At 41.3% G+C, this 23,756-nt stretch overlaps 1 protein-coding gene across 1 annotated transcript; it reads right to left on the bottom strand.

The window, feature by feature from the left end:
- Nucleotides 1–6,736: 6,736 nt before the first annotated feature.
- On the bottom strand, nucleotides 6,737–13,670 carry LOC147423841 (uncharacterized). The gene is made up of 3 exons (XM_086501517.1): nucleotides 13,441–13,670; nucleotides 6,980–7,499; nucleotides 6,737–6,823 (listed from the first exon to the last, which is right to left on the bottom strand). The coding sequence occupies exons 1-3, from the start codon at nucleotides 13,668–13,670 to the stop codon at nucleotides 6,737–6,739; spliced, it is 837 nt and encodes a 278-aa protein (XP_086357643.1).
- Nucleotides 13,671–23,756: the final 10,086 nt, after the last annotated feature.

The following is a 23,756-nucleotide window of genomic DNA, read 5'->3' as shown; positions in this document are numbered from 1 at the left end:
ATTCAAGCTTGGGAGAATCAAAACTAAAAGATGAAGTGCAAGAAAAATTGCAAGACATTGATGCTACCATAGTGGAAGGAAAAGGGATTGAGCCTATTGTAGATCCAAGCTTGGGAAGATCACATAAAAGCCAAAGGGTAGGAGAGGGTTAAAGAGTAAAGGGGACTGTAGGAGAACCAATAGGGGGGAAGTGATTTGGTTGCAGAAGTTGATGATATAGAGGCAATAAGATCAACAAACAAATGCCGGGGAGATGAGGAGGTGACAGTTGAATTTCTCTAAGTGGCAGAGTTTTTGGATGTGACATCAGAATTTGCAGAGAAGAAGGCGGGTAAAAAGAGGAGGAAGAAGGCAAAGAGGGCGGTGAAACCTGCTAAAAGTGCACAAGAGGCTATAGGTACAAAAGATCCCAGAGACACGGGGGAGGCCAAAGGCATGGAAGAGACACCTAATGCGACGCCCTTAGAAATAGGTGATAGCATTGACTCGGCCACCCTCTCCCAACTCTTTCTTATGAAATCTAGCCTAGCACCCCCTTGGTCATGGTTTCAAGCAACGAACCTACAAGATAGCTACAGTGACAGTGTTTTGTACTTGTTTCTAGCTTAATATGAAATACCATCCCATTTTTCTTATGTCAATGTGTTTGGTGTCATGTCACTCTACGCTTGAAAGATATCAATGTGTTTGAAAACAATCATGTCCTACTGTCAAAAACTTGTAAACTTTTATGGTGCCTAGTTTCTTGCTTTGCTATTGCAAAAAAGTTGTGTTCTTCTACTCTTATAGTTTAGTGGTACTACGGCAAGGGACATTTGGTGGCTACATAATGAACAATTGCATACATCAATGCTGGTGGATGTAATGGAAAGCAATAGATGCCTTGTTACTTTGGACGTCAATGGAGTGCTACTTAAGGATTGTGTTGAAGAACCCAAAGGCTGGTGGAATATCCCATTCCGAGCGGGATGTAGACCCCAAGGTATGCAAGTCTCCCCATATACATAAGGTGTGGTCAGACCTGATACGGAGGACTTCATCATCAACTTGAAGAAGCAATGCTACGTGCTATCATGGTCATGCAACTAAAGAAAGAACTTGATGGCCATAATGAATGCTTGCTTCCCTCAATTGATGAAGATGAAAGACCTTCTTTTAGGTATTTATCCCTTAACTTTCAAGCTACTTTTACTAAACTTGGTAATGTTTTGCACTTTGCTACTGATTTGTACACATTTTGGTAATATACGATACTTTGGTATTATTTATTACTTTGGTACTTTTGGTATTGTTTGCACAATATGGTATTGTTGTGTACATAATGTGGTATTGTTTGGGTCTTTGGTACTATGGTGCTATGGTACTTTGGCACTATGTACACAATTTGTACTTGTAGTTTGGTTTTCTAGTACTTTGATACTGTGCTGTACAAAGTTTGGTATAGTATCACTACTATGTACTGTTTATAACTTTGGTACTCGTATTTGTATAGCTATTCTAACTACTTATTTTACCAGTCACATATATTTTTGACCAGTCTAAGAACTAGAAAAGAAGCAGCAAAAGAATGCAAATCTCAAGGAATCTTATGGTGTAGTCAAGAGTACACTAACACGGCTTCTAGCAATGCAAGACACATTAATCCCAGGTTCAACTTCATCAAATCCACTAGCTACTTTAGAGAAGTTGAAAGAACTCAAAGAAGAACTCACCTATGAGAAATATGATTGACAGATCCTGACAGAAGGACATCATAGCCATCCAAGCCCAAAACGATGAAGAAGTCATGCAGCTTCAAGATCAATTGGCCAAAGCACGAGAAGAGTTAGCCGACCAGAAGGAAGCACATGACTTGAAGCTACGAAATAAAGATGTGGCAATCAATGCCATCCAAGCCCAAGCAATAGTATCTGCTCCTCCACCATATTCCACAGTGTTAAAGCACACATGAGTAGACCTAACTCTAGTAGAGTGAGATGTGGGTTCCCACACTCAGAGATGTGCCAGCCCTTTTGGAGGAGTTTGGCAACAATCCTATTTTTCTAAATCTCATAAGAAGAGTGTGGCTCAAGCATCCATAATTCAATGAAGCGAACACCCTCCTTGTGGACAACACAAGATACAAGTCTTTGAAGAATGATTACAACTCATGCTACTACATTCAGTCATATGAGCCAAAGTATTATGACCCGAAAAATCCAAGTATCTTATGGAGGTCATTTTTCCATGGATCTGTGGGTGGCTAGCTGAGAAGTTCCCCATTGATTACATTCTCCGCACACCCTTGTTTGATGTCAAGGATGACATTTCCTTGTACATTGCCAACTACTTTGTATCTTTAAAAGTGTATTCATACCGATTTGACTCCCCTGATGTGTAAAAGATTTGTAAGCTTATACATTGCCTCTGGCATTTTCATGAAAATTATCATTGTGCATGTACCTTGATCCCTGGAAAAATTTTACCGGTGCACTTTATTTTTTTGTACATATACTTTTTCTTTCTATTGCTTTGGTACTTTTTTGTTACTACTTGGTGACAAGTAGTAACAAAAAAGTGTTGGTGACAAGGGTGACTTTGGAGTCAGTGAAAAGTTGGATTTGTCAGGTTCGTAGCTTCTCTTCAAGGCCGAATGAGAGGAAGGAAGAGGATGGGAAGGAAGAAAGGGGAGAGAGTTGGTGAGAGCAAGGGAGGGGAGGATGAGTGAGAGGAATTGGATAGTTACTGGAAAGTACCAGATTGGCTACTTATTACCACCATATTGTTGGGCTTTATAACACTGGCTGCAAAAGAACTTCATATAGCGGTGAGCTAAAACCATTTAGCACAGTACCGAATTTGGTGGCATATTACCACCAAAGATTGGTATTGTATAGCACAGTAGTAATTGAATGATTATACAGGTAGCAGATAGTACCAAAGTTGGGTAGTATAGAGTATCAAATTTGGTGGAAATTTCAATCTACCAAGGAGGAGATAGTACCAAAGTTTAGTAATATAAAGTATCAAATTTGGTACTATAGCAGTTAGCTGAAAACAAATAAAGCACAATACCAAAATTTGGTACTATAGTAATACATTAGTTAGCTAAAAACCATAAAGTTCATAGTACCAAGTTTTGGTACTATAGAGTACCAAATTCTAGTATTGTAGATTACCACATTGATGACACAACAATAGCATTAGATAGTATTGATCACAATTAAGATTCTATTCAAGAGAATTACAACTATTGCTAGTGGTTAGAATTGTAGTTGGGGTAAACATTGTATGGCTTCCCTCCTGGTCACTTTCTTCTTCATATGGCTATTGTTGTAGATATTTTCATATATCTTTGAGGATAGTTTAAAGTGGTTATGCAATCGAGGGATAGCCTACATGGGGAAACGTATGGCTCTAATAAGATGGGAGTAGATCATCACCAATGGTTTCTGATTCAATAGGATATAGGTATCAAATTTTCCCTCAACTTGGGCATAGTACAAACGCTTAACTAGAATTCCACCTTTTACGATCTTTTTTATGGCAAAGGTCCTTCAATACTCTTGGTGCCTGGTACATGGTTTTTGTACACTTTAGAAGGTATAATTTCTCTTTCTCCTTGGCTATGTCCAGTAAAATGTTATCCCCAATGGAGAGTAATTGTGTCAACAGCTCAGGGTATCCTTCATACATAGGCATGCTTAAATCTTGACTCATTTGGGAGGAAAACAAATCATTGTAGTTCTCCTCATCATCCTCATCCTCATCACTATCTCTCATATGCAATGCTGTCAATTGATAATACATGGCTACAAAAAATAGCGTGATCATCATGCCTTGAACTGTGAAGCGGCACCATCTGAAGGAAAATAATGGTAGCAGTGCTTTGGGCGCGGGCCAATCGTTGGAAATTTAGGCTTCACCTCACGTCATCTAGAAACCTACAAAGAAAAAGGCTCCCAATAAAAGGAAATGATGGCATCATGTCAGCTAGTGCACAAGCATAGAGAGCTAAGAGGCCTAACCTCAGCTAGCAAGAAGTAAGGTGCACCCAGAACAGTTTGTGCTCTATTGCAGAGGAGCGAGCTAGAAGGAAAGTGTGTGGATTCAAGCCCATTTTCAGTAGCAACACACCTAAAAAATTTAGCATCACATCTAAACTTTTGGAAATATTGCAAAATTCAAAGAAAGGGGGGAAGGAAATGTAGACAATGGGAGGAGACCCTAGTCAAAAATTCAAATTAGCAACAAAAACTTGTAAATACTAACCCAATCACTATGGTAACTTCACAAGAGCAGTCAGTCACAGGCCCAGTCTGACACCTATAAATAGGGCCCATTACTCATTTGACAGGATGATTATCACTGAGTCTATTGTATAGTATCACTCTTGGAGCTAGTTGTGCTCTTGTACTCTTTTGTCATTAAGCTCAGAGCAACCTTTAATTCATACTATTGTACTCATTATCAGTTGTACTCATTTGACAAGACGATTATCACAGAGTCTTTTGTACAATGTCACTCCTGGAGCTGGTCGTGCTTTTGTACGCTTTTGTCAATTACTCTCAAAGAATCCTTTGTCTCATACTGTTGTACTCATTATGAGTTGTACTCATCTAAATATATAATACAATTCCAATTCCAATATCAGTCTTGCCTTTTTTCTCTAGTTCAATCTTTGTCTCTATTGTTTGAAGTTTTCTTGCTTGATCTAGTTGCTAGTTTAACTTAAACTAGCTCTACCAACTCAACCTAGAATAGCCTATCAAAAATGACCAGCTCATTCCACTACCATATTGAGGTCTATGGAAAAAGTAATGTTGTTATGATGTGACACGAGACCGAGGGCTCAAACTCCAATTACAATGAAACTAGTAGGGGGGGATGTCACATTACCTACCCCTACAAAGTTTCATTACCAGTTGTCATCATCTCTTTGCACCATTGCAATATTTCTACCATATTTAGGACTATGGAAAAAGTAATGCGGCTATGTGTGGCACAAAGACCGAGGGTTCAAACTCCAATTGCAGTGAAACTTTGAAGGGGAAGAGGGGGGGGGTGTTGCTCTATTGGTGATGGCCCTTTGCGTATCTTCCATTGTCTCTTTGGTACTATGCTGCACCATTGCAATATTTGTTCCATATTGAGGTCCGTGGAAAAAATAATATTATGGTGCAGCACTAGAAGAGGATTTTGACTTTGATTTTAGTGAGACCTTGCATGGGTTGGGAGTATGGTGCATTCCACACCCTTGCAAATTTTGGTTTCCATTTGACACCACCGATCTCATGTCACACCATAGCCATATTTTTCCATAGACTCCCATTGCAGTTCTATGGAAAACTATGGCTATGTGTGGCATGGGACGGAGAATTCAAACTGTGATTGCCACAAAACTTTGCAAAAGTAGGGGGTTGGTGGATTCCTCACCCAAAAAATCTTCATTACCATGTAAAACATTTCAATGGTCTTATGTCTTACCATAGCCATATTGAGATCTATGGTGAACATAATGCTACGGTGTAGCATAGGACTAAGGAGCCAGACTTTGATTTCAACAAAAATTTGCAAAGCAGGGGTTTGATACTTTCCTTGCCTATGCAAATTTTCATTGCGATCATTTGATGCCTCCGGCACAAAATTGAGGATTTGGACTCTGATTGCAACAAAACATTACAAAAATAGGGGGATGGTGCATTTTCTACCCCTCCCAACAAGAAATTCTATTTGGCATTGTCTCTTTGGTCACATGGTGCACTATAGCCATATTTTTTCCATAGATCCAAATGGAGATCTATGGAAAATATTTGGCCATGAAGCAGCATTGGACCGACAAGTCAAAATATGATTGCAACAAAAATTTGTAGGGGTGGGGGATTGGCACAATCCCCGCCCTTGCAAATTTTATTTTCCATCTGAGACACTGTCTCTTTAGCCTCATGATGCACCATAGCCATATTTTTGCCATAGACCTTCAAAGGAGGTCTATGGAAAACATATGGCTATGGTGCAACACAAGACCAAGAAGTCAAACTTAAACTTTATAGAGGTGGGGGGCATGGTGCATTTCCAACTCTTGCCAAAAAAAAAAAATCATCTAGCACCATCTCTTTGGTAGCGTGCAAAAAAAATAATGCTATGGTGTGGCATGGGACCGAGGAGTCGAGTTTTGATTGCAACAAAACTTTGCAAAGGTGGGGAAGATGGTGCATGCTCTACACTTGCACAGGTTTTTTTTGCCATCTTAGATCGTCTCTTCAATCTCGTGCCACACCATAGTCATATTTTTGTGAAAGACCCCCAATGGAGGCCTATGGAAAAAATGTTCACAACCCATGCCTACACAACAATGGGATCAGCTAGGATTGGTAAATTTCCAAAGGGAGCTATCATTTGATGCATATCCCTACTTGATTGAAAGCCTCTCCATGAAATATAGCGTTGACTAGGGGGGAAAATCTACATTTGTTGACAGTTTGAATCTCGAGGAATTGAATGTGATGCATTAGAAGCAAGCCTAAAACACCAACATGCAAGACTTAGAATAATGTGAATACTTAACGACTTAGAATAATGTGAATACTTATTGACACTCTTTCAAATGCAAAGCTGGTATATGAAATCATCTTGCTATTGCAATATTTTTTTGTGTGGTGACTAGTCTACCGCCCCCTCCTGAGAAACTGATACTCGGCCATTCTTGATGGTGAATTTAAGAGATACATGGGTCTCATGGCTCTGTGATGAGGCATCAGTAGCCACACTTGTCTTTGTAGATGACTGAATTGGCAACTTTTGCCGATGCTCCATTATCAGTCCCTACACAAAGTTCCTGGAACTATTAGCCCAACAAAAAAGCAAAACCATAATCAGCCTAGCAAATAAAAGCACAGCCGTAGTCAGAGTGACAACCTCAAGATCTAGCAAAAAGACACATCCATAATTAGTGACAACCTAGAGAACTAGTAAAAAACACAACCATAATCAGCTTTACCTCATTTTGGGAAACATCGATGTCCAATGTCATGGAAGTCAATCTATCAAAGGTGTCTACAATGTGCTGATTGTTGGCTTCATCACATTGGTCACCCTTAGGCTCAATAATTGGAAGCTCCTTTGCATCATCAAAGGGTGGCATCTCGTATAGTGGCATATCTTCAAGGGCGATGGAGGAGCTAGAGTTAGTAGACCTACTACTAGTGGCAGTCTCATCTTCCTTCACTTTGGACCCTTCTCCCTCCAAGACCCCTCCATCTTCCTTTTTCTCTTCTTGGAGATTGACCTCTTCTAGCTCATTTGGGATTTCATCATCACCAAGGTCATCTTCCTTTTTCTCTTCTTGGAGATTGTCCTCTTCTAGCTCATTTGGGATCTCATCATCACCAAGGTCATCTTCCCAAAACATATCCTCATTGTGCTCTTCTTCATTGGTTTCAATCATCTTCTTGTCTTGCATATCATTGTCTCCATTTTCTTCCTCAATGGCATCCATCATCACATTTAGCCAAGGTGGTCTTCACTCGTCTGTGCATCAAGACCAAGCACAAAAGAATGGGGTCAGCACATTAAGACCAAACTTAAATTAAGAATGGGGTCAATCATGCGTAATCTTTGCCCCTAAGATCTCAAGCTTAAGGATGAAACTCTGGACCAAACCACTCAAATTTTTGTAGGATTGAAAAACTAGTACCTAGTTGGGACAATGAAAGATGAGTGTAAATAAACAAGGGCAATTCTAGGTATACTTTGAACCATATCGGTACCCAAGTACTAAGTGGCACAGGGTCTTAAAGACCCCAAGGAGTGGCATCGACGGGAGGGAAGTGAGACACAAAAATCGTAAAAGGGGATCAGCCGTTACATCTATATGAGTTTAGTTTTCAGCATTTTTGTTTGGCTTATATGTATGTCTAGAGGGGGAAAACACAAACATAAAAGAATAAAAAAAGGTAAAAAGTAAACTTGAACAACCGAAAAAGCTCGGACATAGGTAACGATTGAGTGCCTTTTCTATTATTGTGTGCTACTCCCCCCCCATCAAAACAAGGGCCAAGCCTTGTAAGCTAGCACCTAGGATAATCGAGGATGAGTGTAGATAAACAAGGGAAACTCTAAGTATATGTGAACATGGTTTACTTGGACCACCTCTCCTATTGTGCCCTCAACCAGGTGCCAAACTAGGACAAGTCCAGGAAAACTATCAATGAGAGAAACTCGAGCATAGATAAATGAAAAAGTGAAGTGGAAGTACTCACATGCGTGCCGCAAATCGATAGACGATCTTCCACCATTTACCTTGGATGAATTTCTTTCTAGCGACCTGTGCATGATTCTGCTTTCCAGAGCCGAACTCGAAGCACTCACGTGGTCAAATGTTTCTTCTTCCTTGGGGGTCATGTGATTTAGGACTGGCCTAGCCCTCCTTTTCTCTTGGCACGAGCAGCCCCTTTGGGCCACTTAGGAGCCAAGGCTACACTTTTATTTTCAGATTCTTTGGGGAAGAGAGGCTTTACTAACCTCTTTCCTTCCTTAATATGGATGATTTCTTCGTGGTGGACATTGATGTAGAGGATTTCCTCTTCTCCTTTACTTGCATTGATGGCACTCATTCATAGAGTGTGGTGGGTGATGGCAATGAGAGCAGCCTGTTGCCCTCCCTCTAGTGGCTCTTGATTCATGATTAGAATGAGAGATGCAAGATGGAGAACTTACTTCTTGGATGTTGATGATGGTGTATTTTGACAGCAGCACTTCGATGAAGGCTCTTAGTGCTTCTTCAATTTCTTTCTCCTCCGTTCTCCAATTGGAGAATTCTTGCTGCCCACTCATCCATGGTTGATGACGTGCATTGTTTTCAGTGTTGTAAATTGAAGGATTCCGAGAGGCCCTCCTCAGTGGAGGGCACCAAATGACAAGTGCAAGTGCAAAAAAACGGACCCGAGTCGTCTCTACACCCAGGCCCGTTTACATAAAACTCATCATGGGGAGTGAACAGGGGGCACCACCTAAATTTGAGCGGCTAGGATGCGAACAACAGTGATTCAAATAACCCTAACGCAGCACACCACACACACACACACACACACACACACACACACACACACACAGAGAGAGAGAGAGAGAGATGGAGATGTGGACAGAGGACATGAAAACCCTTCGGAATGTGAGGGCAAACTTGATTCAAGATGTTATTTAAAAAACCCTTCGTTTCGACAAAATGGAGACTGCACAGTTACACACACAAAGACTATTGTGTGTTCTCTAGGGAAATTTCATGTGTGCGAATATCCTACTCTTATGCATAGTGGCCCTTATTGTCAGTGTGTGTGCATGCCTTCTCTTTCAAGTGTTGACCCCCCTGATATTGACCTCTCGGTGTTCTTTTATAGGTGCAGATTGCATTAGTTTAGTATAAACTAATTCGGTTTACTGCCCTAAGATGGAGAGACAAAGCAAGCAGGCGGGTCTTGGATGGTTGATTGGTGCTTTGTTTTGGGAGAAATAAGAAAATGATATTCTCCTAGGTGGGCCTTTGACCATCAACTAGAGAGAGGTGGAATATACACTTTTTTAAACAAATTTTGGCTTCTTGGGAAACAGACAGTGAATTAGCCTACAGATGTTTATTGAGGAAGTGCATCATGGATGGGATGCCGGTGAATCACAGGTTTTACTGGTGTGTTGCTATAGCGCGCTTGTCAATCTTGGTGCCGGCTAGGGCATCCCTTTGGCGTCATTCTTTGATTTTTTGTCACTATCACGTGTTTTTTTTTTTAGTCCTTCTTTGTTTGTTGATGCGTCGATGTCCATTTTCTTTTGCTTCTTCCTTCTTGTATGTGTCGTGTGTGTGCATTGTTGGTGCGTATGTGATTGTGTGTGTGTGCGTATGCGTGTAGTGTATGTGTGTGTGTGTACATGTATGTGCTTGTGAGTGTGTGTGTGTGTGTGTGTGTGTGTGTGTGTGTGCGCGCGCGCGCGCGTGTGTGTGTGTGTGTGTGGAAAGAGAGAGAGAGGGCTGAATTTCCTCCTTGCCGACACAGAGCGAGAGAGAGAGAGAGAGAGAGAGAGAGAGAGAGAGAGAGAGAGAGAGAGAGAGAGAGAGAGAGAGAGAGAGAGAGTTTTGAGGGTGAGTGTGTGTGTGTGTGTGTGTGTACATGTATGTGTTTGTGAATGTGTGTGTGTATGTGTATGGTGTTAGGAATTGGATCGTGCTAGCTATGGTGGATGAAAGAGAAACATGGTGCAAGTGTGTGAGTGTGTGTAAGCAAGGTTATCACTCAAGTGAATTAGGTTCCAAGATAGAATTAGCTTGGACTCATAAACACAATCTTGAGTATTGACTTAGCTTAGCACAAGCTCACCATAGACAAGCATGTAGTGCAAAATGAAGTTGTTGTTTATTCATTCAAGAAATGAGCTTTAAGTAGCTCTACAACCTTGCTCCACAGTATGTGGGATAAATCTACTCTTCTCTCCTTGACTCACACCTTAGGACAAAGCTCACACTTTACAATCCTCCCCTTGAGGTTTGGACTAAGACAAGATACTGAAGATGCATGATCCACACAGGCTAACAAAATCCACATAGGATGGTGGTATCCACACAGGAAAATAAAGTTCACAAAGGATGGTGATATCCACACAGGATGGTAAAATCCACACAAGAAAAATCCACAAAGGATGGTGATGTCCACACAGGATGATAAGCTGGTATCCACACAGGAAAAAGTCCTCCCCTACAAGTAGAGAGTCTGCATCTTCAAAATGGGTCTTCATAAAAGACAACACTGCTCTCGTCTTCGTCCTTTTTGTCTTCTACTATGTGAGCTGATCCTCTGTCAGGTCTCTTGCCTTCGTTGCTTCTACTGTTGCTTTCAACTGCTTCATGGTCTGACTTCGTATCCTCCCCTCGAACGAGTATTTCTGTCCCCCTTTTTGTGGTACAATCAGGCTTTATTCCATGTGTCATAATGACATGCAACAATATGCTAAAATATCATATGAAAAGGTTTATGCAAAAATTAATGCTCTCTTCCATCTTGGTTATACTCCGAGAGCCCAAGCATGTGGAATTTATCATACAATTTGTCACAAAGTTGTCACACATGGAGAGATTTTAGCAATTTGGATACTCTCCAATGCCAATGTCTATCGCATTATAAAATCACATAATGTCATCCATGTAGACAAATATAATTACATACATTGCAAGAAATTGTTGTGCTTGGTTGCAAGATTAATGTGTACTTTGGATTTTCCCTTCAATGTGAAGCTCCTCTTCACTGTCAATGAAGCCCCTCTTCACAGAGAAATAATGCTTCTTTTGCTTTGCTTTGATCTTTAGCCAAGCCGGCGAGGAGTGATCCCCTTTTGAAATCTTTGTATGCTCGAAGAAGCCGCCTTTGAATGCCGGTGTAGAAGCTTTGCAAAACTTTGAGGCTTGATGGTAGCAAGCTTACAAGAATAGGCTCCTCTTAGGGGGTTTACCTTGATGCAACAGGGTCGTGGGAAGCGGGGCCTGTTAAGAGGCCGTGGGAAGAGCAATGCCGCGGGATCGGATGTTAATGCCAATGGGCAAGGCAAGCCTGAAACCCTTGAGGCAGCGCGGGAAGGGGCCCCAAGCAGTGGCTTGGTCAAGCTTCAGCAGCGTGGGAAGGGGTCCCAAGCAGTGGCTTGGGCAAGATGGGCAATGCCGTGGGATGGACCTCTTACAGGGTCGGGTAAGCCGGGTAGAAAAGAGAAAGGCGGGGGCATTGGGTTAGTTTCTCATGCAGGCGGGCGGGATCATCTGCTTCCGGAGCCGAAAGTTCTAAAAACTCGTTTTGAAGAGGTATTTGGCATCCGCGAGCACGAGGAAGCGCTGCTTGGTAGAAACGGTCCCTATCCCACCAGGCTCCAAAAGCACTTTTGCAATCCCAATTGGCGTCCGCCCGACTTACCCAAGTTGTGTATGCTCAGTTTGAACCTCGGACCCCACAAGCCAATATTGGACAAGCTATTTTGGGCTAGCCAACAAACCAAAGTGCTTCCTTGTGAAATGCCTCCGAAAATTTGATTCTTGACCAAAACTCAGCAGGCTTTCCACACACACACCTTTTTTAGAAAAAAAATTGAACGGGTTTCCCTTGTCAGAATGGGGCACTTAGGGACTCTATAGATAGGTTTTGAGGAGTGCTTCGAGATGACCAGGGTGATGAAGCTTAATGGTGAAGCTAAAGAAATTAATTGCAAGTGCAAATTGGGGGGAAATGAAACTTAATGTACACAAATTGAAGAGGTTGAATCTAAAGATCGCTTAATCGACCACCAAGTTTAACTAGTGAGAGTAGTGGTTCAAAGGAATCAAACCCATGAGCTTGCTCACAACTAATTAGTCTAGTGATTACTAAGTGATGATTATTAGAGGTAGAAGGAGAGAGGTGATGATAGATTAAGGACTCAAAAAAAAAGATGATTAAGAAGTGCTAATCGAAGCTAATGGAGATGCTAATGATTAACACACACTAATGCATAATGAAAATCCTAGCTAGCACACCATGGTTCTGATACCAAATGTTAGGAATTGGATCGTGCTAGCTATGGTGGATGAAAGAGAAACATGGTGCAAGTGTGTGAGTGTGTGTAAGCAAGGTTATCACTCAAGTGAATTAGGTTCCAAGATAGAATAAGCTTGGACTCATAAACACAATCTTGAGTATTGACTTAGCTTAGCACAAGCTCACCATAGACAAGCATGTAGTGCAAAATGAATTTGTTGTTTATTCATTCAAGAAATGAGCTTTAAGTAGCTCTACAACCTTGCTCCACAGTATGTGGGATAAATCTACTCTTCTCTCCTTGACTCACACCTTAGGACAAAGCTCACATTTTACATATGGAAAGAGAGAGAGAGAGAGAGGGAGGGCTGAATTCCTCCTTGCCGACACACACAAACACACACAGATAGATAGATTGAATTATCATCCATCAAGGTCATATATGACCTATGGGACCAGAAGCAAAACAGTACAAAGGATTCCGTCTGATACATATCAGTTAAGGACTGAGGGTCCATCGAAGGGTGGAAAAAGAAAAAAAGAAGGGTGGGATGAGCAAAACAAAACCTAAGATGAGCTAGGTGAGGAGGAGGGAGCAGATTTGGGAGTTAGGAACTCCTCGATGATGGCTTTACCTCCTCGATACACTGCCCATTTCCCTGCTATGTGTGCTTCTCGCATCTTTTGGAGTTCGGCCTTCTTCTATTTGAGTTGGGTGGGTGTAAGATCTTCAGCAAACCAAATTTTTGTGTCCTTGAGAAGCTTTGATTGCTCAAGGATCTTGACTCGATCTGCTTTGGTCTTGAAGGTAAGAAATTCATGGTTGGTGTGATGCTCGTGAGCAAGAGTGGTGATTCTTGCTGGATCCCATTGTATCATGGGGGTTGTTCTTCGGATGCGATCGAAGGACTCATGGAACTTGGGGTCCTCCTTTCCTTGCCAATCACTCGGAAGCCCGCCGATGCGAACATTGAGAGCAAGAGCATCTTGTCGTTGTCGTTCATGTAGCATGGACGCCACACAATCTTCAGCTTTGCGGAAGATGGCATCCTGCACTTGAGTCTTGACCTTCTCTATGAGGGTGATGTCTACCTCTGTATTGGGCTTGATTTCCTTCTCTTCCATCTCTCCCTTGTTGGAGTTCTCCATTGTGGTGAGTTAAGACTCGATGGATGCAAGCCTTTCCTTCACAGCTTTGTTTTCCATGCAAAGTCTGTCAACTTCATTTTGTAGTCATGCCATGCTGTCCACCTTTGGGGGTGTTTCCGCGATGCCGGCAAACATGGGCTTCCCTCGAGATGAGGCCCGAGTGTCCATGGTAGGCACTCGCACAAGAAAACAGGGCTTATTTTAGTTTAAAGTAGGGCTTAGGTTTAATTACAATTAAGAGAATGGCTCTCTGTGTAGTGGGTCGACGGCAGGGGGCTCTGTGTAGTCGGGTCGGTAGCAGGTGTGTGTCGGCAGGTGCGGCAGGAGTGACAAGAGGTTGGTTCGATGTCGGCAGGAGCAAAAACAGCGAGAGCTTCAAGGAGCTTGGGCCTTTGGTAGGTTGGTAGGAGCGACAGCAAGCTTTTAGGCTTGCTTCTTGGGCGGCGCAAGTGTAGTGATGCCCCCCCACAGGGCCGCCCTCGCCCAGCGGGAGACGCGCCTGAAGCTTCCTTAGGGTTTTGACATGCAGATAGAGAGCTTGAGAGAGAGAGAGAGAGAGAGAGAGAGAGAGAGAGAGAGAGAGAGAGAGAGAGAGAGAGAGAGAGAGAGAGAGAGAGAGAGAGAGAGAGAGATGGAGCAGAGAGAGAGAGATAGTGAGATAGTGAGAGAGAGAGAGAGAGATGGTGAGAGGTGTGTGCCTGAAGCTTCCTTAGGGTTTCGACATGCAGATAGAGAGCTTGAGAGAGAGAGAGAGAGAGAGAGAGAGAGAGAGAGAGAGAGAGAGAGAGAGAGAGAGAGAGAGAGAGAGAGAGAGAGAGAGAGAGAGATGGAGGAGAGAGAGAGAGAGAGTGAGATAGTGAGAGAGAGAGAGAGAGAGAGAGAGAGAGAGAGCAAGAGAGAGATGGTGAGAGGTGTGTGTGTTAAGAGAGGGAGAGAGAGAGAGAGCAAGAGAGAGAGATGGTGAGAGGTGTGTGTGTTAAGAGAGGGAGAGAGAGAGAGAGACTATTTTTACCTTGGATAATGGATGAGAGAGAGAGAGAGAGAGAGAGAGAGAGAGAGAGAGAGAGAGAGAGAGAGAGAGAGAGAGAGAGAGAGAGAGATGGAGGAGAGAGAGATAGTGAGATAGTGTGTGAGAGAGAGAGAGTTGTTTTCTCTGATAATGGAGGAGAGAGAGAGAGAGAGAGAGAGAGAGAAAGAGAGGGTGGTGCTAAGCAAGAGGGAGGGAGAGAGAGAGAGGGTGGTGCCAAGGGTGGTGGCTCCTCTGTGAGCACAAGGAAAAGGGAGGGGGTTATGGCGGCAACCTGCAATAGAAAACTCTTTTTTTTTTAATGCTCCCCCTCTTTGGGGTTAGTGCCCAGGGCCAAAGCTTTTGAAAGCCGGCCATCAGTACTATTCATCTTTCGTACTGCAACATTTGGTTCAATAACTATTTGGGAGTGTAGAGTACCGGTTTTGGTACTATTCAGTGCCATGTTTGAAACTATACATTAGGCAATGAAAAGGACAGGGTTGGTTTTTTGGTAATTATTCTAAGTTATTGGGATAGGGTGATTAACCCAAGTTATTCTTTGGTACCTGCTATCATAACACAAGAAGAGAAAGAGAGGAAACTCAAGAGAGAAACAAAAAGACATTAGGCTATCAAATGAAGTACATGCTTGACTTTTTGGTAATTAACCCAAGTACTGTCAGAGATCGTAATAGAAATCTATTAGTACATTGTACCTCTGTGTTTGGTATTGTTTGTTAAATGATTAGTGCATCTTAATTACTCTCATCATCATATGGCATGCTATTGTGTATGTTTTTATAAATTTAAGTAGATAGCCTGAATCTATTTTGGCATCCAGGGATAGGCTCCATGGGAAACCGTATTGCTCTTACAAGGTGTGAGTAGATCATAACTAGACGTGTATGATCTAGAAGGCTGTATGTATCAAAACTGCCTTCAACTTGGCCATAGTACAAGCCTTCCCCCTCTAACAATTTTTTTGTGCCATGCATTCTTTTGTGCCTTCATTGTCTGGTACATCTTTTTGGTGCATTTGATCAGATAGAAATCGTGTCCTTTCACTGCTGCCTTGACTACAAAGTTGTCACCAATTGACAACAATTCACACAAATAGTTAGGGTTCCCTTCATACATGGGGAGGTTAGAGACATTATGCATTGGCAAATTGAAATTAGGACAATTATTTTCTTTGGCATCATCGTCTCATCACTGCAAGGATCGTCTGATTCCAGTAATGGCTGGACTATCACATATTTCCATTCTTCTATATGTTGTATGTTGTTGCATCTTCTCCATTGCCCATAAATACATGAATCACAAAAACATGAGAGTGTCCGATATTGTAGAGCGCATCTATTATCGTGTGAATATCCATCAATGCAATGAAATGATCGTGGGCTTGTAATACGCTGACAATCCCATTGGACATTGTGTCGCACATCATCCTTGGAAACTAGCCGAAAAACTCTTTGTGTACTGGATCTATGCTGAAATGTTTCATTTAGATAGTTGACTACATCGGCTATAGAATTCATAGGCCAGCCATCTGGTTTCAACTCCTCATGAGTGAGGGTTCTCTTTATGACTGCCCCTACTCCATCGTGCTCACCTTTTCCATGTCTTGATGTTGAAAAGTTATGCATCATTTGCAGACTTGTCAACTGATAATGCCTAGCCACAAAGTAGAAAGGTCTTTATGCTTTAAACTAAGACGCTGCATCATCTTACCACACCCAATGACATCGTAAAGAATGGCCTTTCTATTTCAACCACTTGTCATGAAGAAGAAAACAATGTTGTAAAAATAGAGTGTCATCATGCAACATATCATCAGATATGTAAAAATGGAGTGTCTTTTCAACACCACCTCCTGACTTTCTCACATAAGTAATGTGAACAAGGATCGCAACCTAATTAGACCACCAGTGCAAGGACTGTATCTCATTTTGTATTTTCAATCGATAATTCTCGGCAAAGTGGATGAACGAAACAACAACATTTGATGGAAACTTGAGTGAGCACTCTTTAAGTTGTTGTGCCTACCACCAAAAAATGTAGTTATGCTTGATGAAGCTCTTAAGATGAGATGAGAATAGGTCAATAAAAGTAGAGCTTCTTATTGTTGCACTACCAAGTCCTTTCTTTTCTTCTTAGACCCACCTGCATCAACTTGCCCAGTTGAAACATCTGTGAAGATCTTCACGGTGACCTCCCTACTATCCATTGAAATCTCATCAGGACACATTGTCAACTTGTTTATGCCACATCTAGAGAAATCCCCAAAAAACCATTTTTTTGCATAGTATCATGCATCATGAGCCTTTGGACATAAAAGTGATTCCCACATATCAGTGATGCTATGACACATTGATTGATTTTCAGTACACTTACCTGAATCATCATTGCAACAAATAGAACATGTGCAGGCATGATCCTTTCCATGATGCCCAAACTTGTTTTGTCGCATCTGATTAAATGCCTCTTTAAAATATATCATTCGGACATGATATACACAGCAGAACGTGCATCACTCCTTCAATTTTCGGACAAAGTAAGGCTTTAAAGCCTCAAAACATTTAAGGGAATTTTCCACTTTTGGATGAGCCCTCTTGAATCTTTGGTACAACTCAACCTATGACATTAAAACAAAACAACTTATGAGAGTAAAATATTAGCCATTTTGTATAGTACCATTTGGTACAGTACAATAGCAAAGGTGGGGTTGTAAAATATTAGCCATTTTGTACAGTACCATTTGGTACAGTACAATAGCAAATGTGGGGTTGTAAAATATTAGCCATTTTGTACAATACCATTTGGTACACTACACCATTTGGTACAGAACAGTACCATTTGGTCCTATATAGTACCAATTTTCGTACTTTTGGTAGAGTATAGTAGCATTTGGAGTTTGCACAATACCAGATTTGGTATAGTAAAATATTAGCTATTTGGTACTTTACCATTTGGTTGTTAGGAAATAAGACGTAGCTAAATAGATATTTGAGTAGATTACTTAATGGAGAGAGATAGATTTCACACACAAGAGATTATAGAGTAGAGAGAGAGAGAGAGAGAAAGAGTACACACGATATACGTGGTTCACCCAATGTGGGCTATGTCCACGGGAAAGCAGCCACTCAATGGCTTTAGGACTTCAAAACAAGAAGTAGTTTACAAAGGGATTATACCCTTAATGGAGCTCCCGCCTTGCTTCACTCTCACCACCTCACACTCACCTTGTTGCATCAACTTCACACTATGAAATGTGTGTAGAAATGGCCTCCTTTTATAGGCCAAAATGGCTGCCCTCTCTCATGAGAGGCAGCCATGTGTAGCCGCCCTTGTGTAGATAAGTCCAAATCAGACCCTCCAATCCGCCCATGTGTGGCCGCCCTTGAGAAGACAAGTCCACTTTTGAATTCGGCCACCGGCCATTGAATTCGACCACCGGACATTGACTTCCGACCACCGGCCACCGGCCATTGACTACCGACCACCGGCCAACCGACCGGTTGTTTTCCAACCACATTCCGATCGCCGTCCGACCATAATATTCCGGCGAGGAAAAAAATTCTTGGGGGCAGAGGCCCCCGAGGCCCCTAAATTTTCCCCTGATTCTTGTCCGTGAAAATTTTGGTTTCCGGTGACTGATTTTCCTTCATGCACGATGGCCTCTCCTCATAATGGGGGCCTTACAAATGTGCGCTTTTACCACAGAAAATTACAAGGGTAAATCAGGATCCATACTTAACAATCTCCCACTTGGAGACTGATCTCCAAACCAAACATGTGTGACTGCTTTCCATTCTAGCTTCTTATCCTTAAATGCCGATTGAAGATGAGCAAAAGCTCAACTTCTCCTTGTTGACCACCTTTGTAAACATGTCTGCAGGATTTTCACTTGTATGCACCTTTCCTAGCTTTAGCTGTCCCTCTTCCAAAAGAGTGTGTATGAAGTGATATCTCACCTCAATGTGCTTTGTCCTTGAATGAAAGGCTGAGTTCTTCGCAAGATGGATAGCGCTTTGGCTATCACTATACAAGACACAATTGTCTTGTTTGAATCCAAGCTCTTCTAAGAATCTATGAAGCCACAGAATTTATTTGCTTGCCTCCGTCATTGCTACATACTCTGCTTCCGTGGTAGAAAGTGAAACCACTTTCTGCAGCTTTGAAGCCCAGCTTACTGCTATGCTTCCAACTGTGAACACATAGCTAGTAGTGCCCCTTCGAGTGTCTTTGTCACCTGCCATATCTGCATCAGCATACCCTTCTAGAAAAATATCAGTTCCTCCAAAATACAAAGCATTTGTTGTTGTCCCTTTTAGATACCTAAGTATCCACTTCAAAGCTTGCCAATGCTCTTTACCTGGGTTGTCCATGAACCTACTCACAACTCCCACTGCATGTGCAATGTCTGGCCTTGTCCAGACCATAGCATACATTAGAGAACCTACCGCTGCAGCATATGGAACTTTAGACATATAGGATATCTCCTCTTGTGTCTTTGGACACATATCCTTCGTTAGTTTAAAATGACCAGCCACAGGTGTAGAATCTGGTTTTTCATTTTGCATTGCAAACCTTTCTAGTACCTTCTTGATGTAATCTTCATGAGATAGCTTTATTGTCTTCTTTGTCCTGTCCCTTGATATTTTCATACCAAGTATCCTCTTTGCAGCACCTAAATCTTTCATTGAAAAAGATTTAGACAGCTCCTCTTTTAGGTCTTTGATGTCCTGCATGTTAGCACTTACAATCAACATGTCATCAACATACAACATTAGGATGATGAATTTTCCATCTCCCAAATTCTTCGTGTAGACGCAGTGATCCGAGTTGCATCTTGTGAATGCATGATCCAACATCCATCGATCAAACTTCAAGTACCATTGTCTTGATGCTTGCTTTAAACCATACAAGCTCTTCTTTAATCTGGGGGGCCTTACAAATGTGCGCTTTTACCACAGAAAATTACAAGGGTAAATCAGGCTCCATACTTAACATTGGTGCAGTAGAGTACCAATTTGATATTGTTCAGTACCAAGTTTGAAACTAGTTTGGAAGTCTTATAGAGTACCTTAAATGGTGGAACAGGGTGGATGCCATATAGTACCAATTTGGTGGTGTACAATACCAACTTTGATACTGTAAGACTTTATCAATGAAAGATATTTTTTTTTTGTACTAGGAAATGTACTATAGAGTACCTTGAGTAATGCTATAGGGTGGATGGGGATATTATGTAGTACATAACATGGAATTAGAGGGTACTCTTTAGTACATTTTAGGGTGCTCTATATAACATGCTATTATATGGTAGATAAATGTACTTTGGCCTACATCACAAGGTTCTATAGTGTACTCCAATCAGATGGAATGTACTATGGTGTACCTTATAAGGTAGTATAGGGTAGATGAAGGACCTATGAACATTATTATAGGGTACTCCAATCACATGAAAAGTGCTATTGAGTACCTAGTGTGGAAGCATAGGGCATTATAAGGTATAACAATCAAGTACGTTCATATTAATATAGCTACTATTATACCTTAGGTTGCTACATGTACCAAATGATATACCTTCAGCAAGTTACTAGAGGTACTGTATGAGGTAAAACAAATGGAATATCTTCAAGTACTATAAGTAGAGTACATTACACCTAAGAAAATAGAGAGACACAAAAGACATTAGCAACAGTTTGAATTTACCTAAGAGTCATTGAGAAGATGCATTGGATGTTTGAAAACACTTTTTCTTCCAATCCTCTTCCAACATATGTCCTTTTTGTTGGGCAAAACTCGAGTCTATGAGCTTCAAAAGATATAAACTAGATCTCTTACTTCACCTGTGACAATGTTACCTTGAGGCAATTGTCTTTGACATGCACTCAATGGCCAAAATTCCTCATCATCTTTAATCTCAAGACGATAACTGGATGCAGCAATGTTTCTCCAATGAACACCCAAAATACGTGCTATCCTTGTATGGTTCATTTGCGCCGTGCCATCATTACCATCATCATAGAAGATCTCTTCAAGAAGAGCTCATGTGTTGAGCGGGGCACCTTGAGCTGGCTGAGGGTGTTATGGATGTTAGATAGAAGATGCTTTCAACATTAGTTGTTGATGTTTGCAGATCCTTAAAAGTAGGATGAAGCAAGAGTTGTTGGAATAACTTTGTCTGGATACTTCTTGTAAGCCTTAGTGTCCACGTGTGCCAAAACTTTGCCATAGCTGAACAAATCTGATTTCTTGATTTGGCTTCATCCATTAAAGATGGATCTTGAAACCTGTTGCTTTCTTTTTCTTTCCTTCTCTATTCTCGTTTCTTAATAGCCCAATGCTCACGCATAGAAGTGGTGTCCATGCTGTGAACACTTGCATTCCTCTCCATAGTCCAATCCCTGTTTAGGCAGCCTTGCACAGTAGTCCAATCTGTGTTTGGATAGCCTTGCTCATTCACCTTGCCAGGAGAAGTAGTTGTGAATTCCATGCCTTGAGGATTATCCAAGTTTACGCAGCCCTGCATATTCTCCATGCTAGGAAAACCAATTGTATTCTCTGGTCAATTTGTGAAATCCGTGCTGGAAAGAGTGTGGGTAGTATACAGAGGTAAAGAGCTACAACTACAGAATCGGCTATGTCGTGAACACAGAGGAAGAGAGAGAGAGAGAGAGAGAGAGAGAGAGCATAACTCGTCTATAATCATTACATAGAACTATGCTGTTACAAACCAAACGTTTTTTTTACATAAAAGAATTCCCCAAAAAAAATATAAAAACAAATTTCCCAATAAAATGGATAAAAAAGTCTTCCCCAAAAAAGGCTAATTTTCTACCAAAAAAAAGTAGTGTCCTTGACAATGCATATTGTACCGCCAAACCATGCTTTTAGCCACAAAGGCATTGTCTCGTGAGAATTTTGAATCTTTCTGCAAAGCTTGGGCTTACTCTCTTTGTGGATTGATCATGTCCTCACAGGCCCATGCCTTCCAATTCTTCTCGGCTTCATTATTGGTAAGATTTATTTCTAAAAGATATGCTTGATTTGCAACCAGGTCTTAGGTTTTCATGTAGGGAAGAATAGGCATCCACCACTTATAGACTTTTCCTTGCAAAGATCTGGATTAAAATCATGTTTTGATGATGACTAAAAAATCTTATAAGATTATGCTCCTTGAGAAAGTTGTTGATAGTTATGCCTCATGAAATTTGAACATTTTCAATTGGTGTGAAATTGGCATCTTTCTCTCAAATTGAAATCTCTACAAAAAATTTCAAAGACACTTAAAACTATTGATAATTGTCATCTAACCTTCTTACTGACTTTGTGTTGTGTGATTCACCTCTCCAAATATTTTCCAAGCTTGTTGAGACCAACCCGTGTGTGATAACCCTCTTTCCAATGTTGATATTGTCAGCTTCTCTGAGCACTTATTTTGGAAGCTTTGTTTGATGATCTTGATAATCTCACATTGTTTACCACTTCCTACTAATGAATAGTCCCAATCGTATAAATCCCTAGTTTTTCCAATTGAAAAACCATGCTTGACTAAGCTTGTGTCCTTCGGTCAAAAAGTTTGTTGGCAAATAGTTTACCCACATTATTTATCACTTCCTATTGAATAGTGCCAAATCTTATGAAGCCTTGGCCTTTCAAATTGAAAAACCATACTTGGATAAGCTTGTGGCCTTCAGTCAAAAATCTTGCTGGCAAAATCACAAAATTAGAGCATAGAAACTCAAAATTTCTACTAGAAGCTCACCATTGATTTCCTTCCTCTACCGATGCGGGACTCTATGAAACTTGAGAAACTTTCTTAGTTTCCAAGGTTGGAAACCCATGTGTATGCCCTTTTGTTATGATATTTGGCCATAAAACTTACGTGCAAGCACTAAGGGTGCTTGAGTATGAAATAAAAAGAACTATGGCACCAAAATGGTGTTGATAGAGCAGAGAAAAAGCAAGGTATTTGCACCATTATGTAGCAAGCTTAGATGAGCTAGATGATGCATCATAAACTTCTCAACATACAAGGGTGAATCTTTTTAGCTCTACTCATGTCAATTTTAGTGCAAGTCAACCCAGGCCTTTCCTCTATGAAAGTGAGTCTTCCCACCATTATTTTTTTGAGATGTCAATCTCAACATATATAAGACTCGTGGATGACTACCACCGATAGTCATCATCACTTGCACACCTTGGTAGATACACATATCTTCACCAGAGATACTACATTTGTACTACGCCAAGTTGGTCTACCTACTGGAGGGATGGCACACTTATCTACTCACCTCACTTACTAGAGGTTTACATTAGACCGTTGTACTAGTTTCCTTTTTATGTTGTACCTCCCCTTATGTTTTGTACACCTCTTATCTTGAGTTAGTGAGAGGAAGAAGAAGTATAGTATTTTGCCTCCATCTCTTTGTGTGTATGTGTGTGTGTGTGCTTGCAAGAGATCAAGCTCTCTCCTTCTCTATCTCTTAACATGGTATCAGAGCCTGGTTGTGTTTGCGAATCTTGGAATAGCAAGCAGGAGCAGTCTAGGAAGTGGTTTCGGTTTTCCCAGGAGCCATCGTCAACGATCTCCGATTAAGGTGATTCCTTTTGGAGAGTGTACATCTTAGGGTTATATTTAGTCCTTTGGACTTGGATTGTGCATCCAGATCTCCATTTCGGCCGCGTTTTGACCCCCATTTTGGAGTTAGAGTGTGTTCGCATGCAAAAACGCTAAGGTTCGAGATTCTATAGATCTATATTTGGGAGGTGCAGAAAGCTTTGATTTGGTTGTATTGTTCACAGAAATTATTTGGGAGTGTAGAACAGGTGTATGTATGCAGATTGTGGTTATAGGTGGTAACCGAATATTTTTAGCAGACTACTCGGAGACTGTGTGAAGGGTTGGAACATGTCGTCCAAAAATGATGGGCCTAACCATATTGTTAGTGAGAAGCTGGAGAAGAAAAACTTCCATGCTTGGAAGTTTAGAATGACCAATATCCTTATGGGCAAAGGTTATTGGGACTACATTGATGGAGAGCATGAGACAGCGCCACCATTGCCAT

The sequence above is a fragment of the Adiantum capillus-veneris genome, chromosome 26 (genome assembly GCF_014529385.1).
Source record: "Adiantum capillus-veneris isolate H3 chromosome 26, ASM1452938v2, whole genome shotgun sequence".
In the NCBI taxonomy this organism is placed as follows: domain Eukaryota; kingdom Viridiplantae; phylum Streptophyta; class Polypodiopsida; order Polypodiales; family Pteridaceae; genus Adiantum; species Adiantum capillus-veneris.
This window is presented reverse-complemented; position numbering and strand designations above follow the sequence as displayed.

Excerpts from the sequence above, each read along its gene's own strand:
- LOC147423841 (XM_086501517.1), bottom strand. The coding sequence starts at position 13,670 with ATGGAGAACTCCAACAAGGGAGAGATGGAAGAGAAGGAAATCAAGCCC. Across the intron at positions 7,500-13,440 it reads CAAGGAAAGGAGGACCCCAA|ACCACCTTGGCTAAATGTGA; the intron begins GTTCCATGAGTC and ends AGACGAGTGAAG. Across the intron at positions 6,824-6,979 it reads TCGATGTTTCCCAAAATGAG|TTCCAGGAACTTTGTGTAGG; the intron begins GTAAAGCTGATT and ends TTGGGCTAATAG.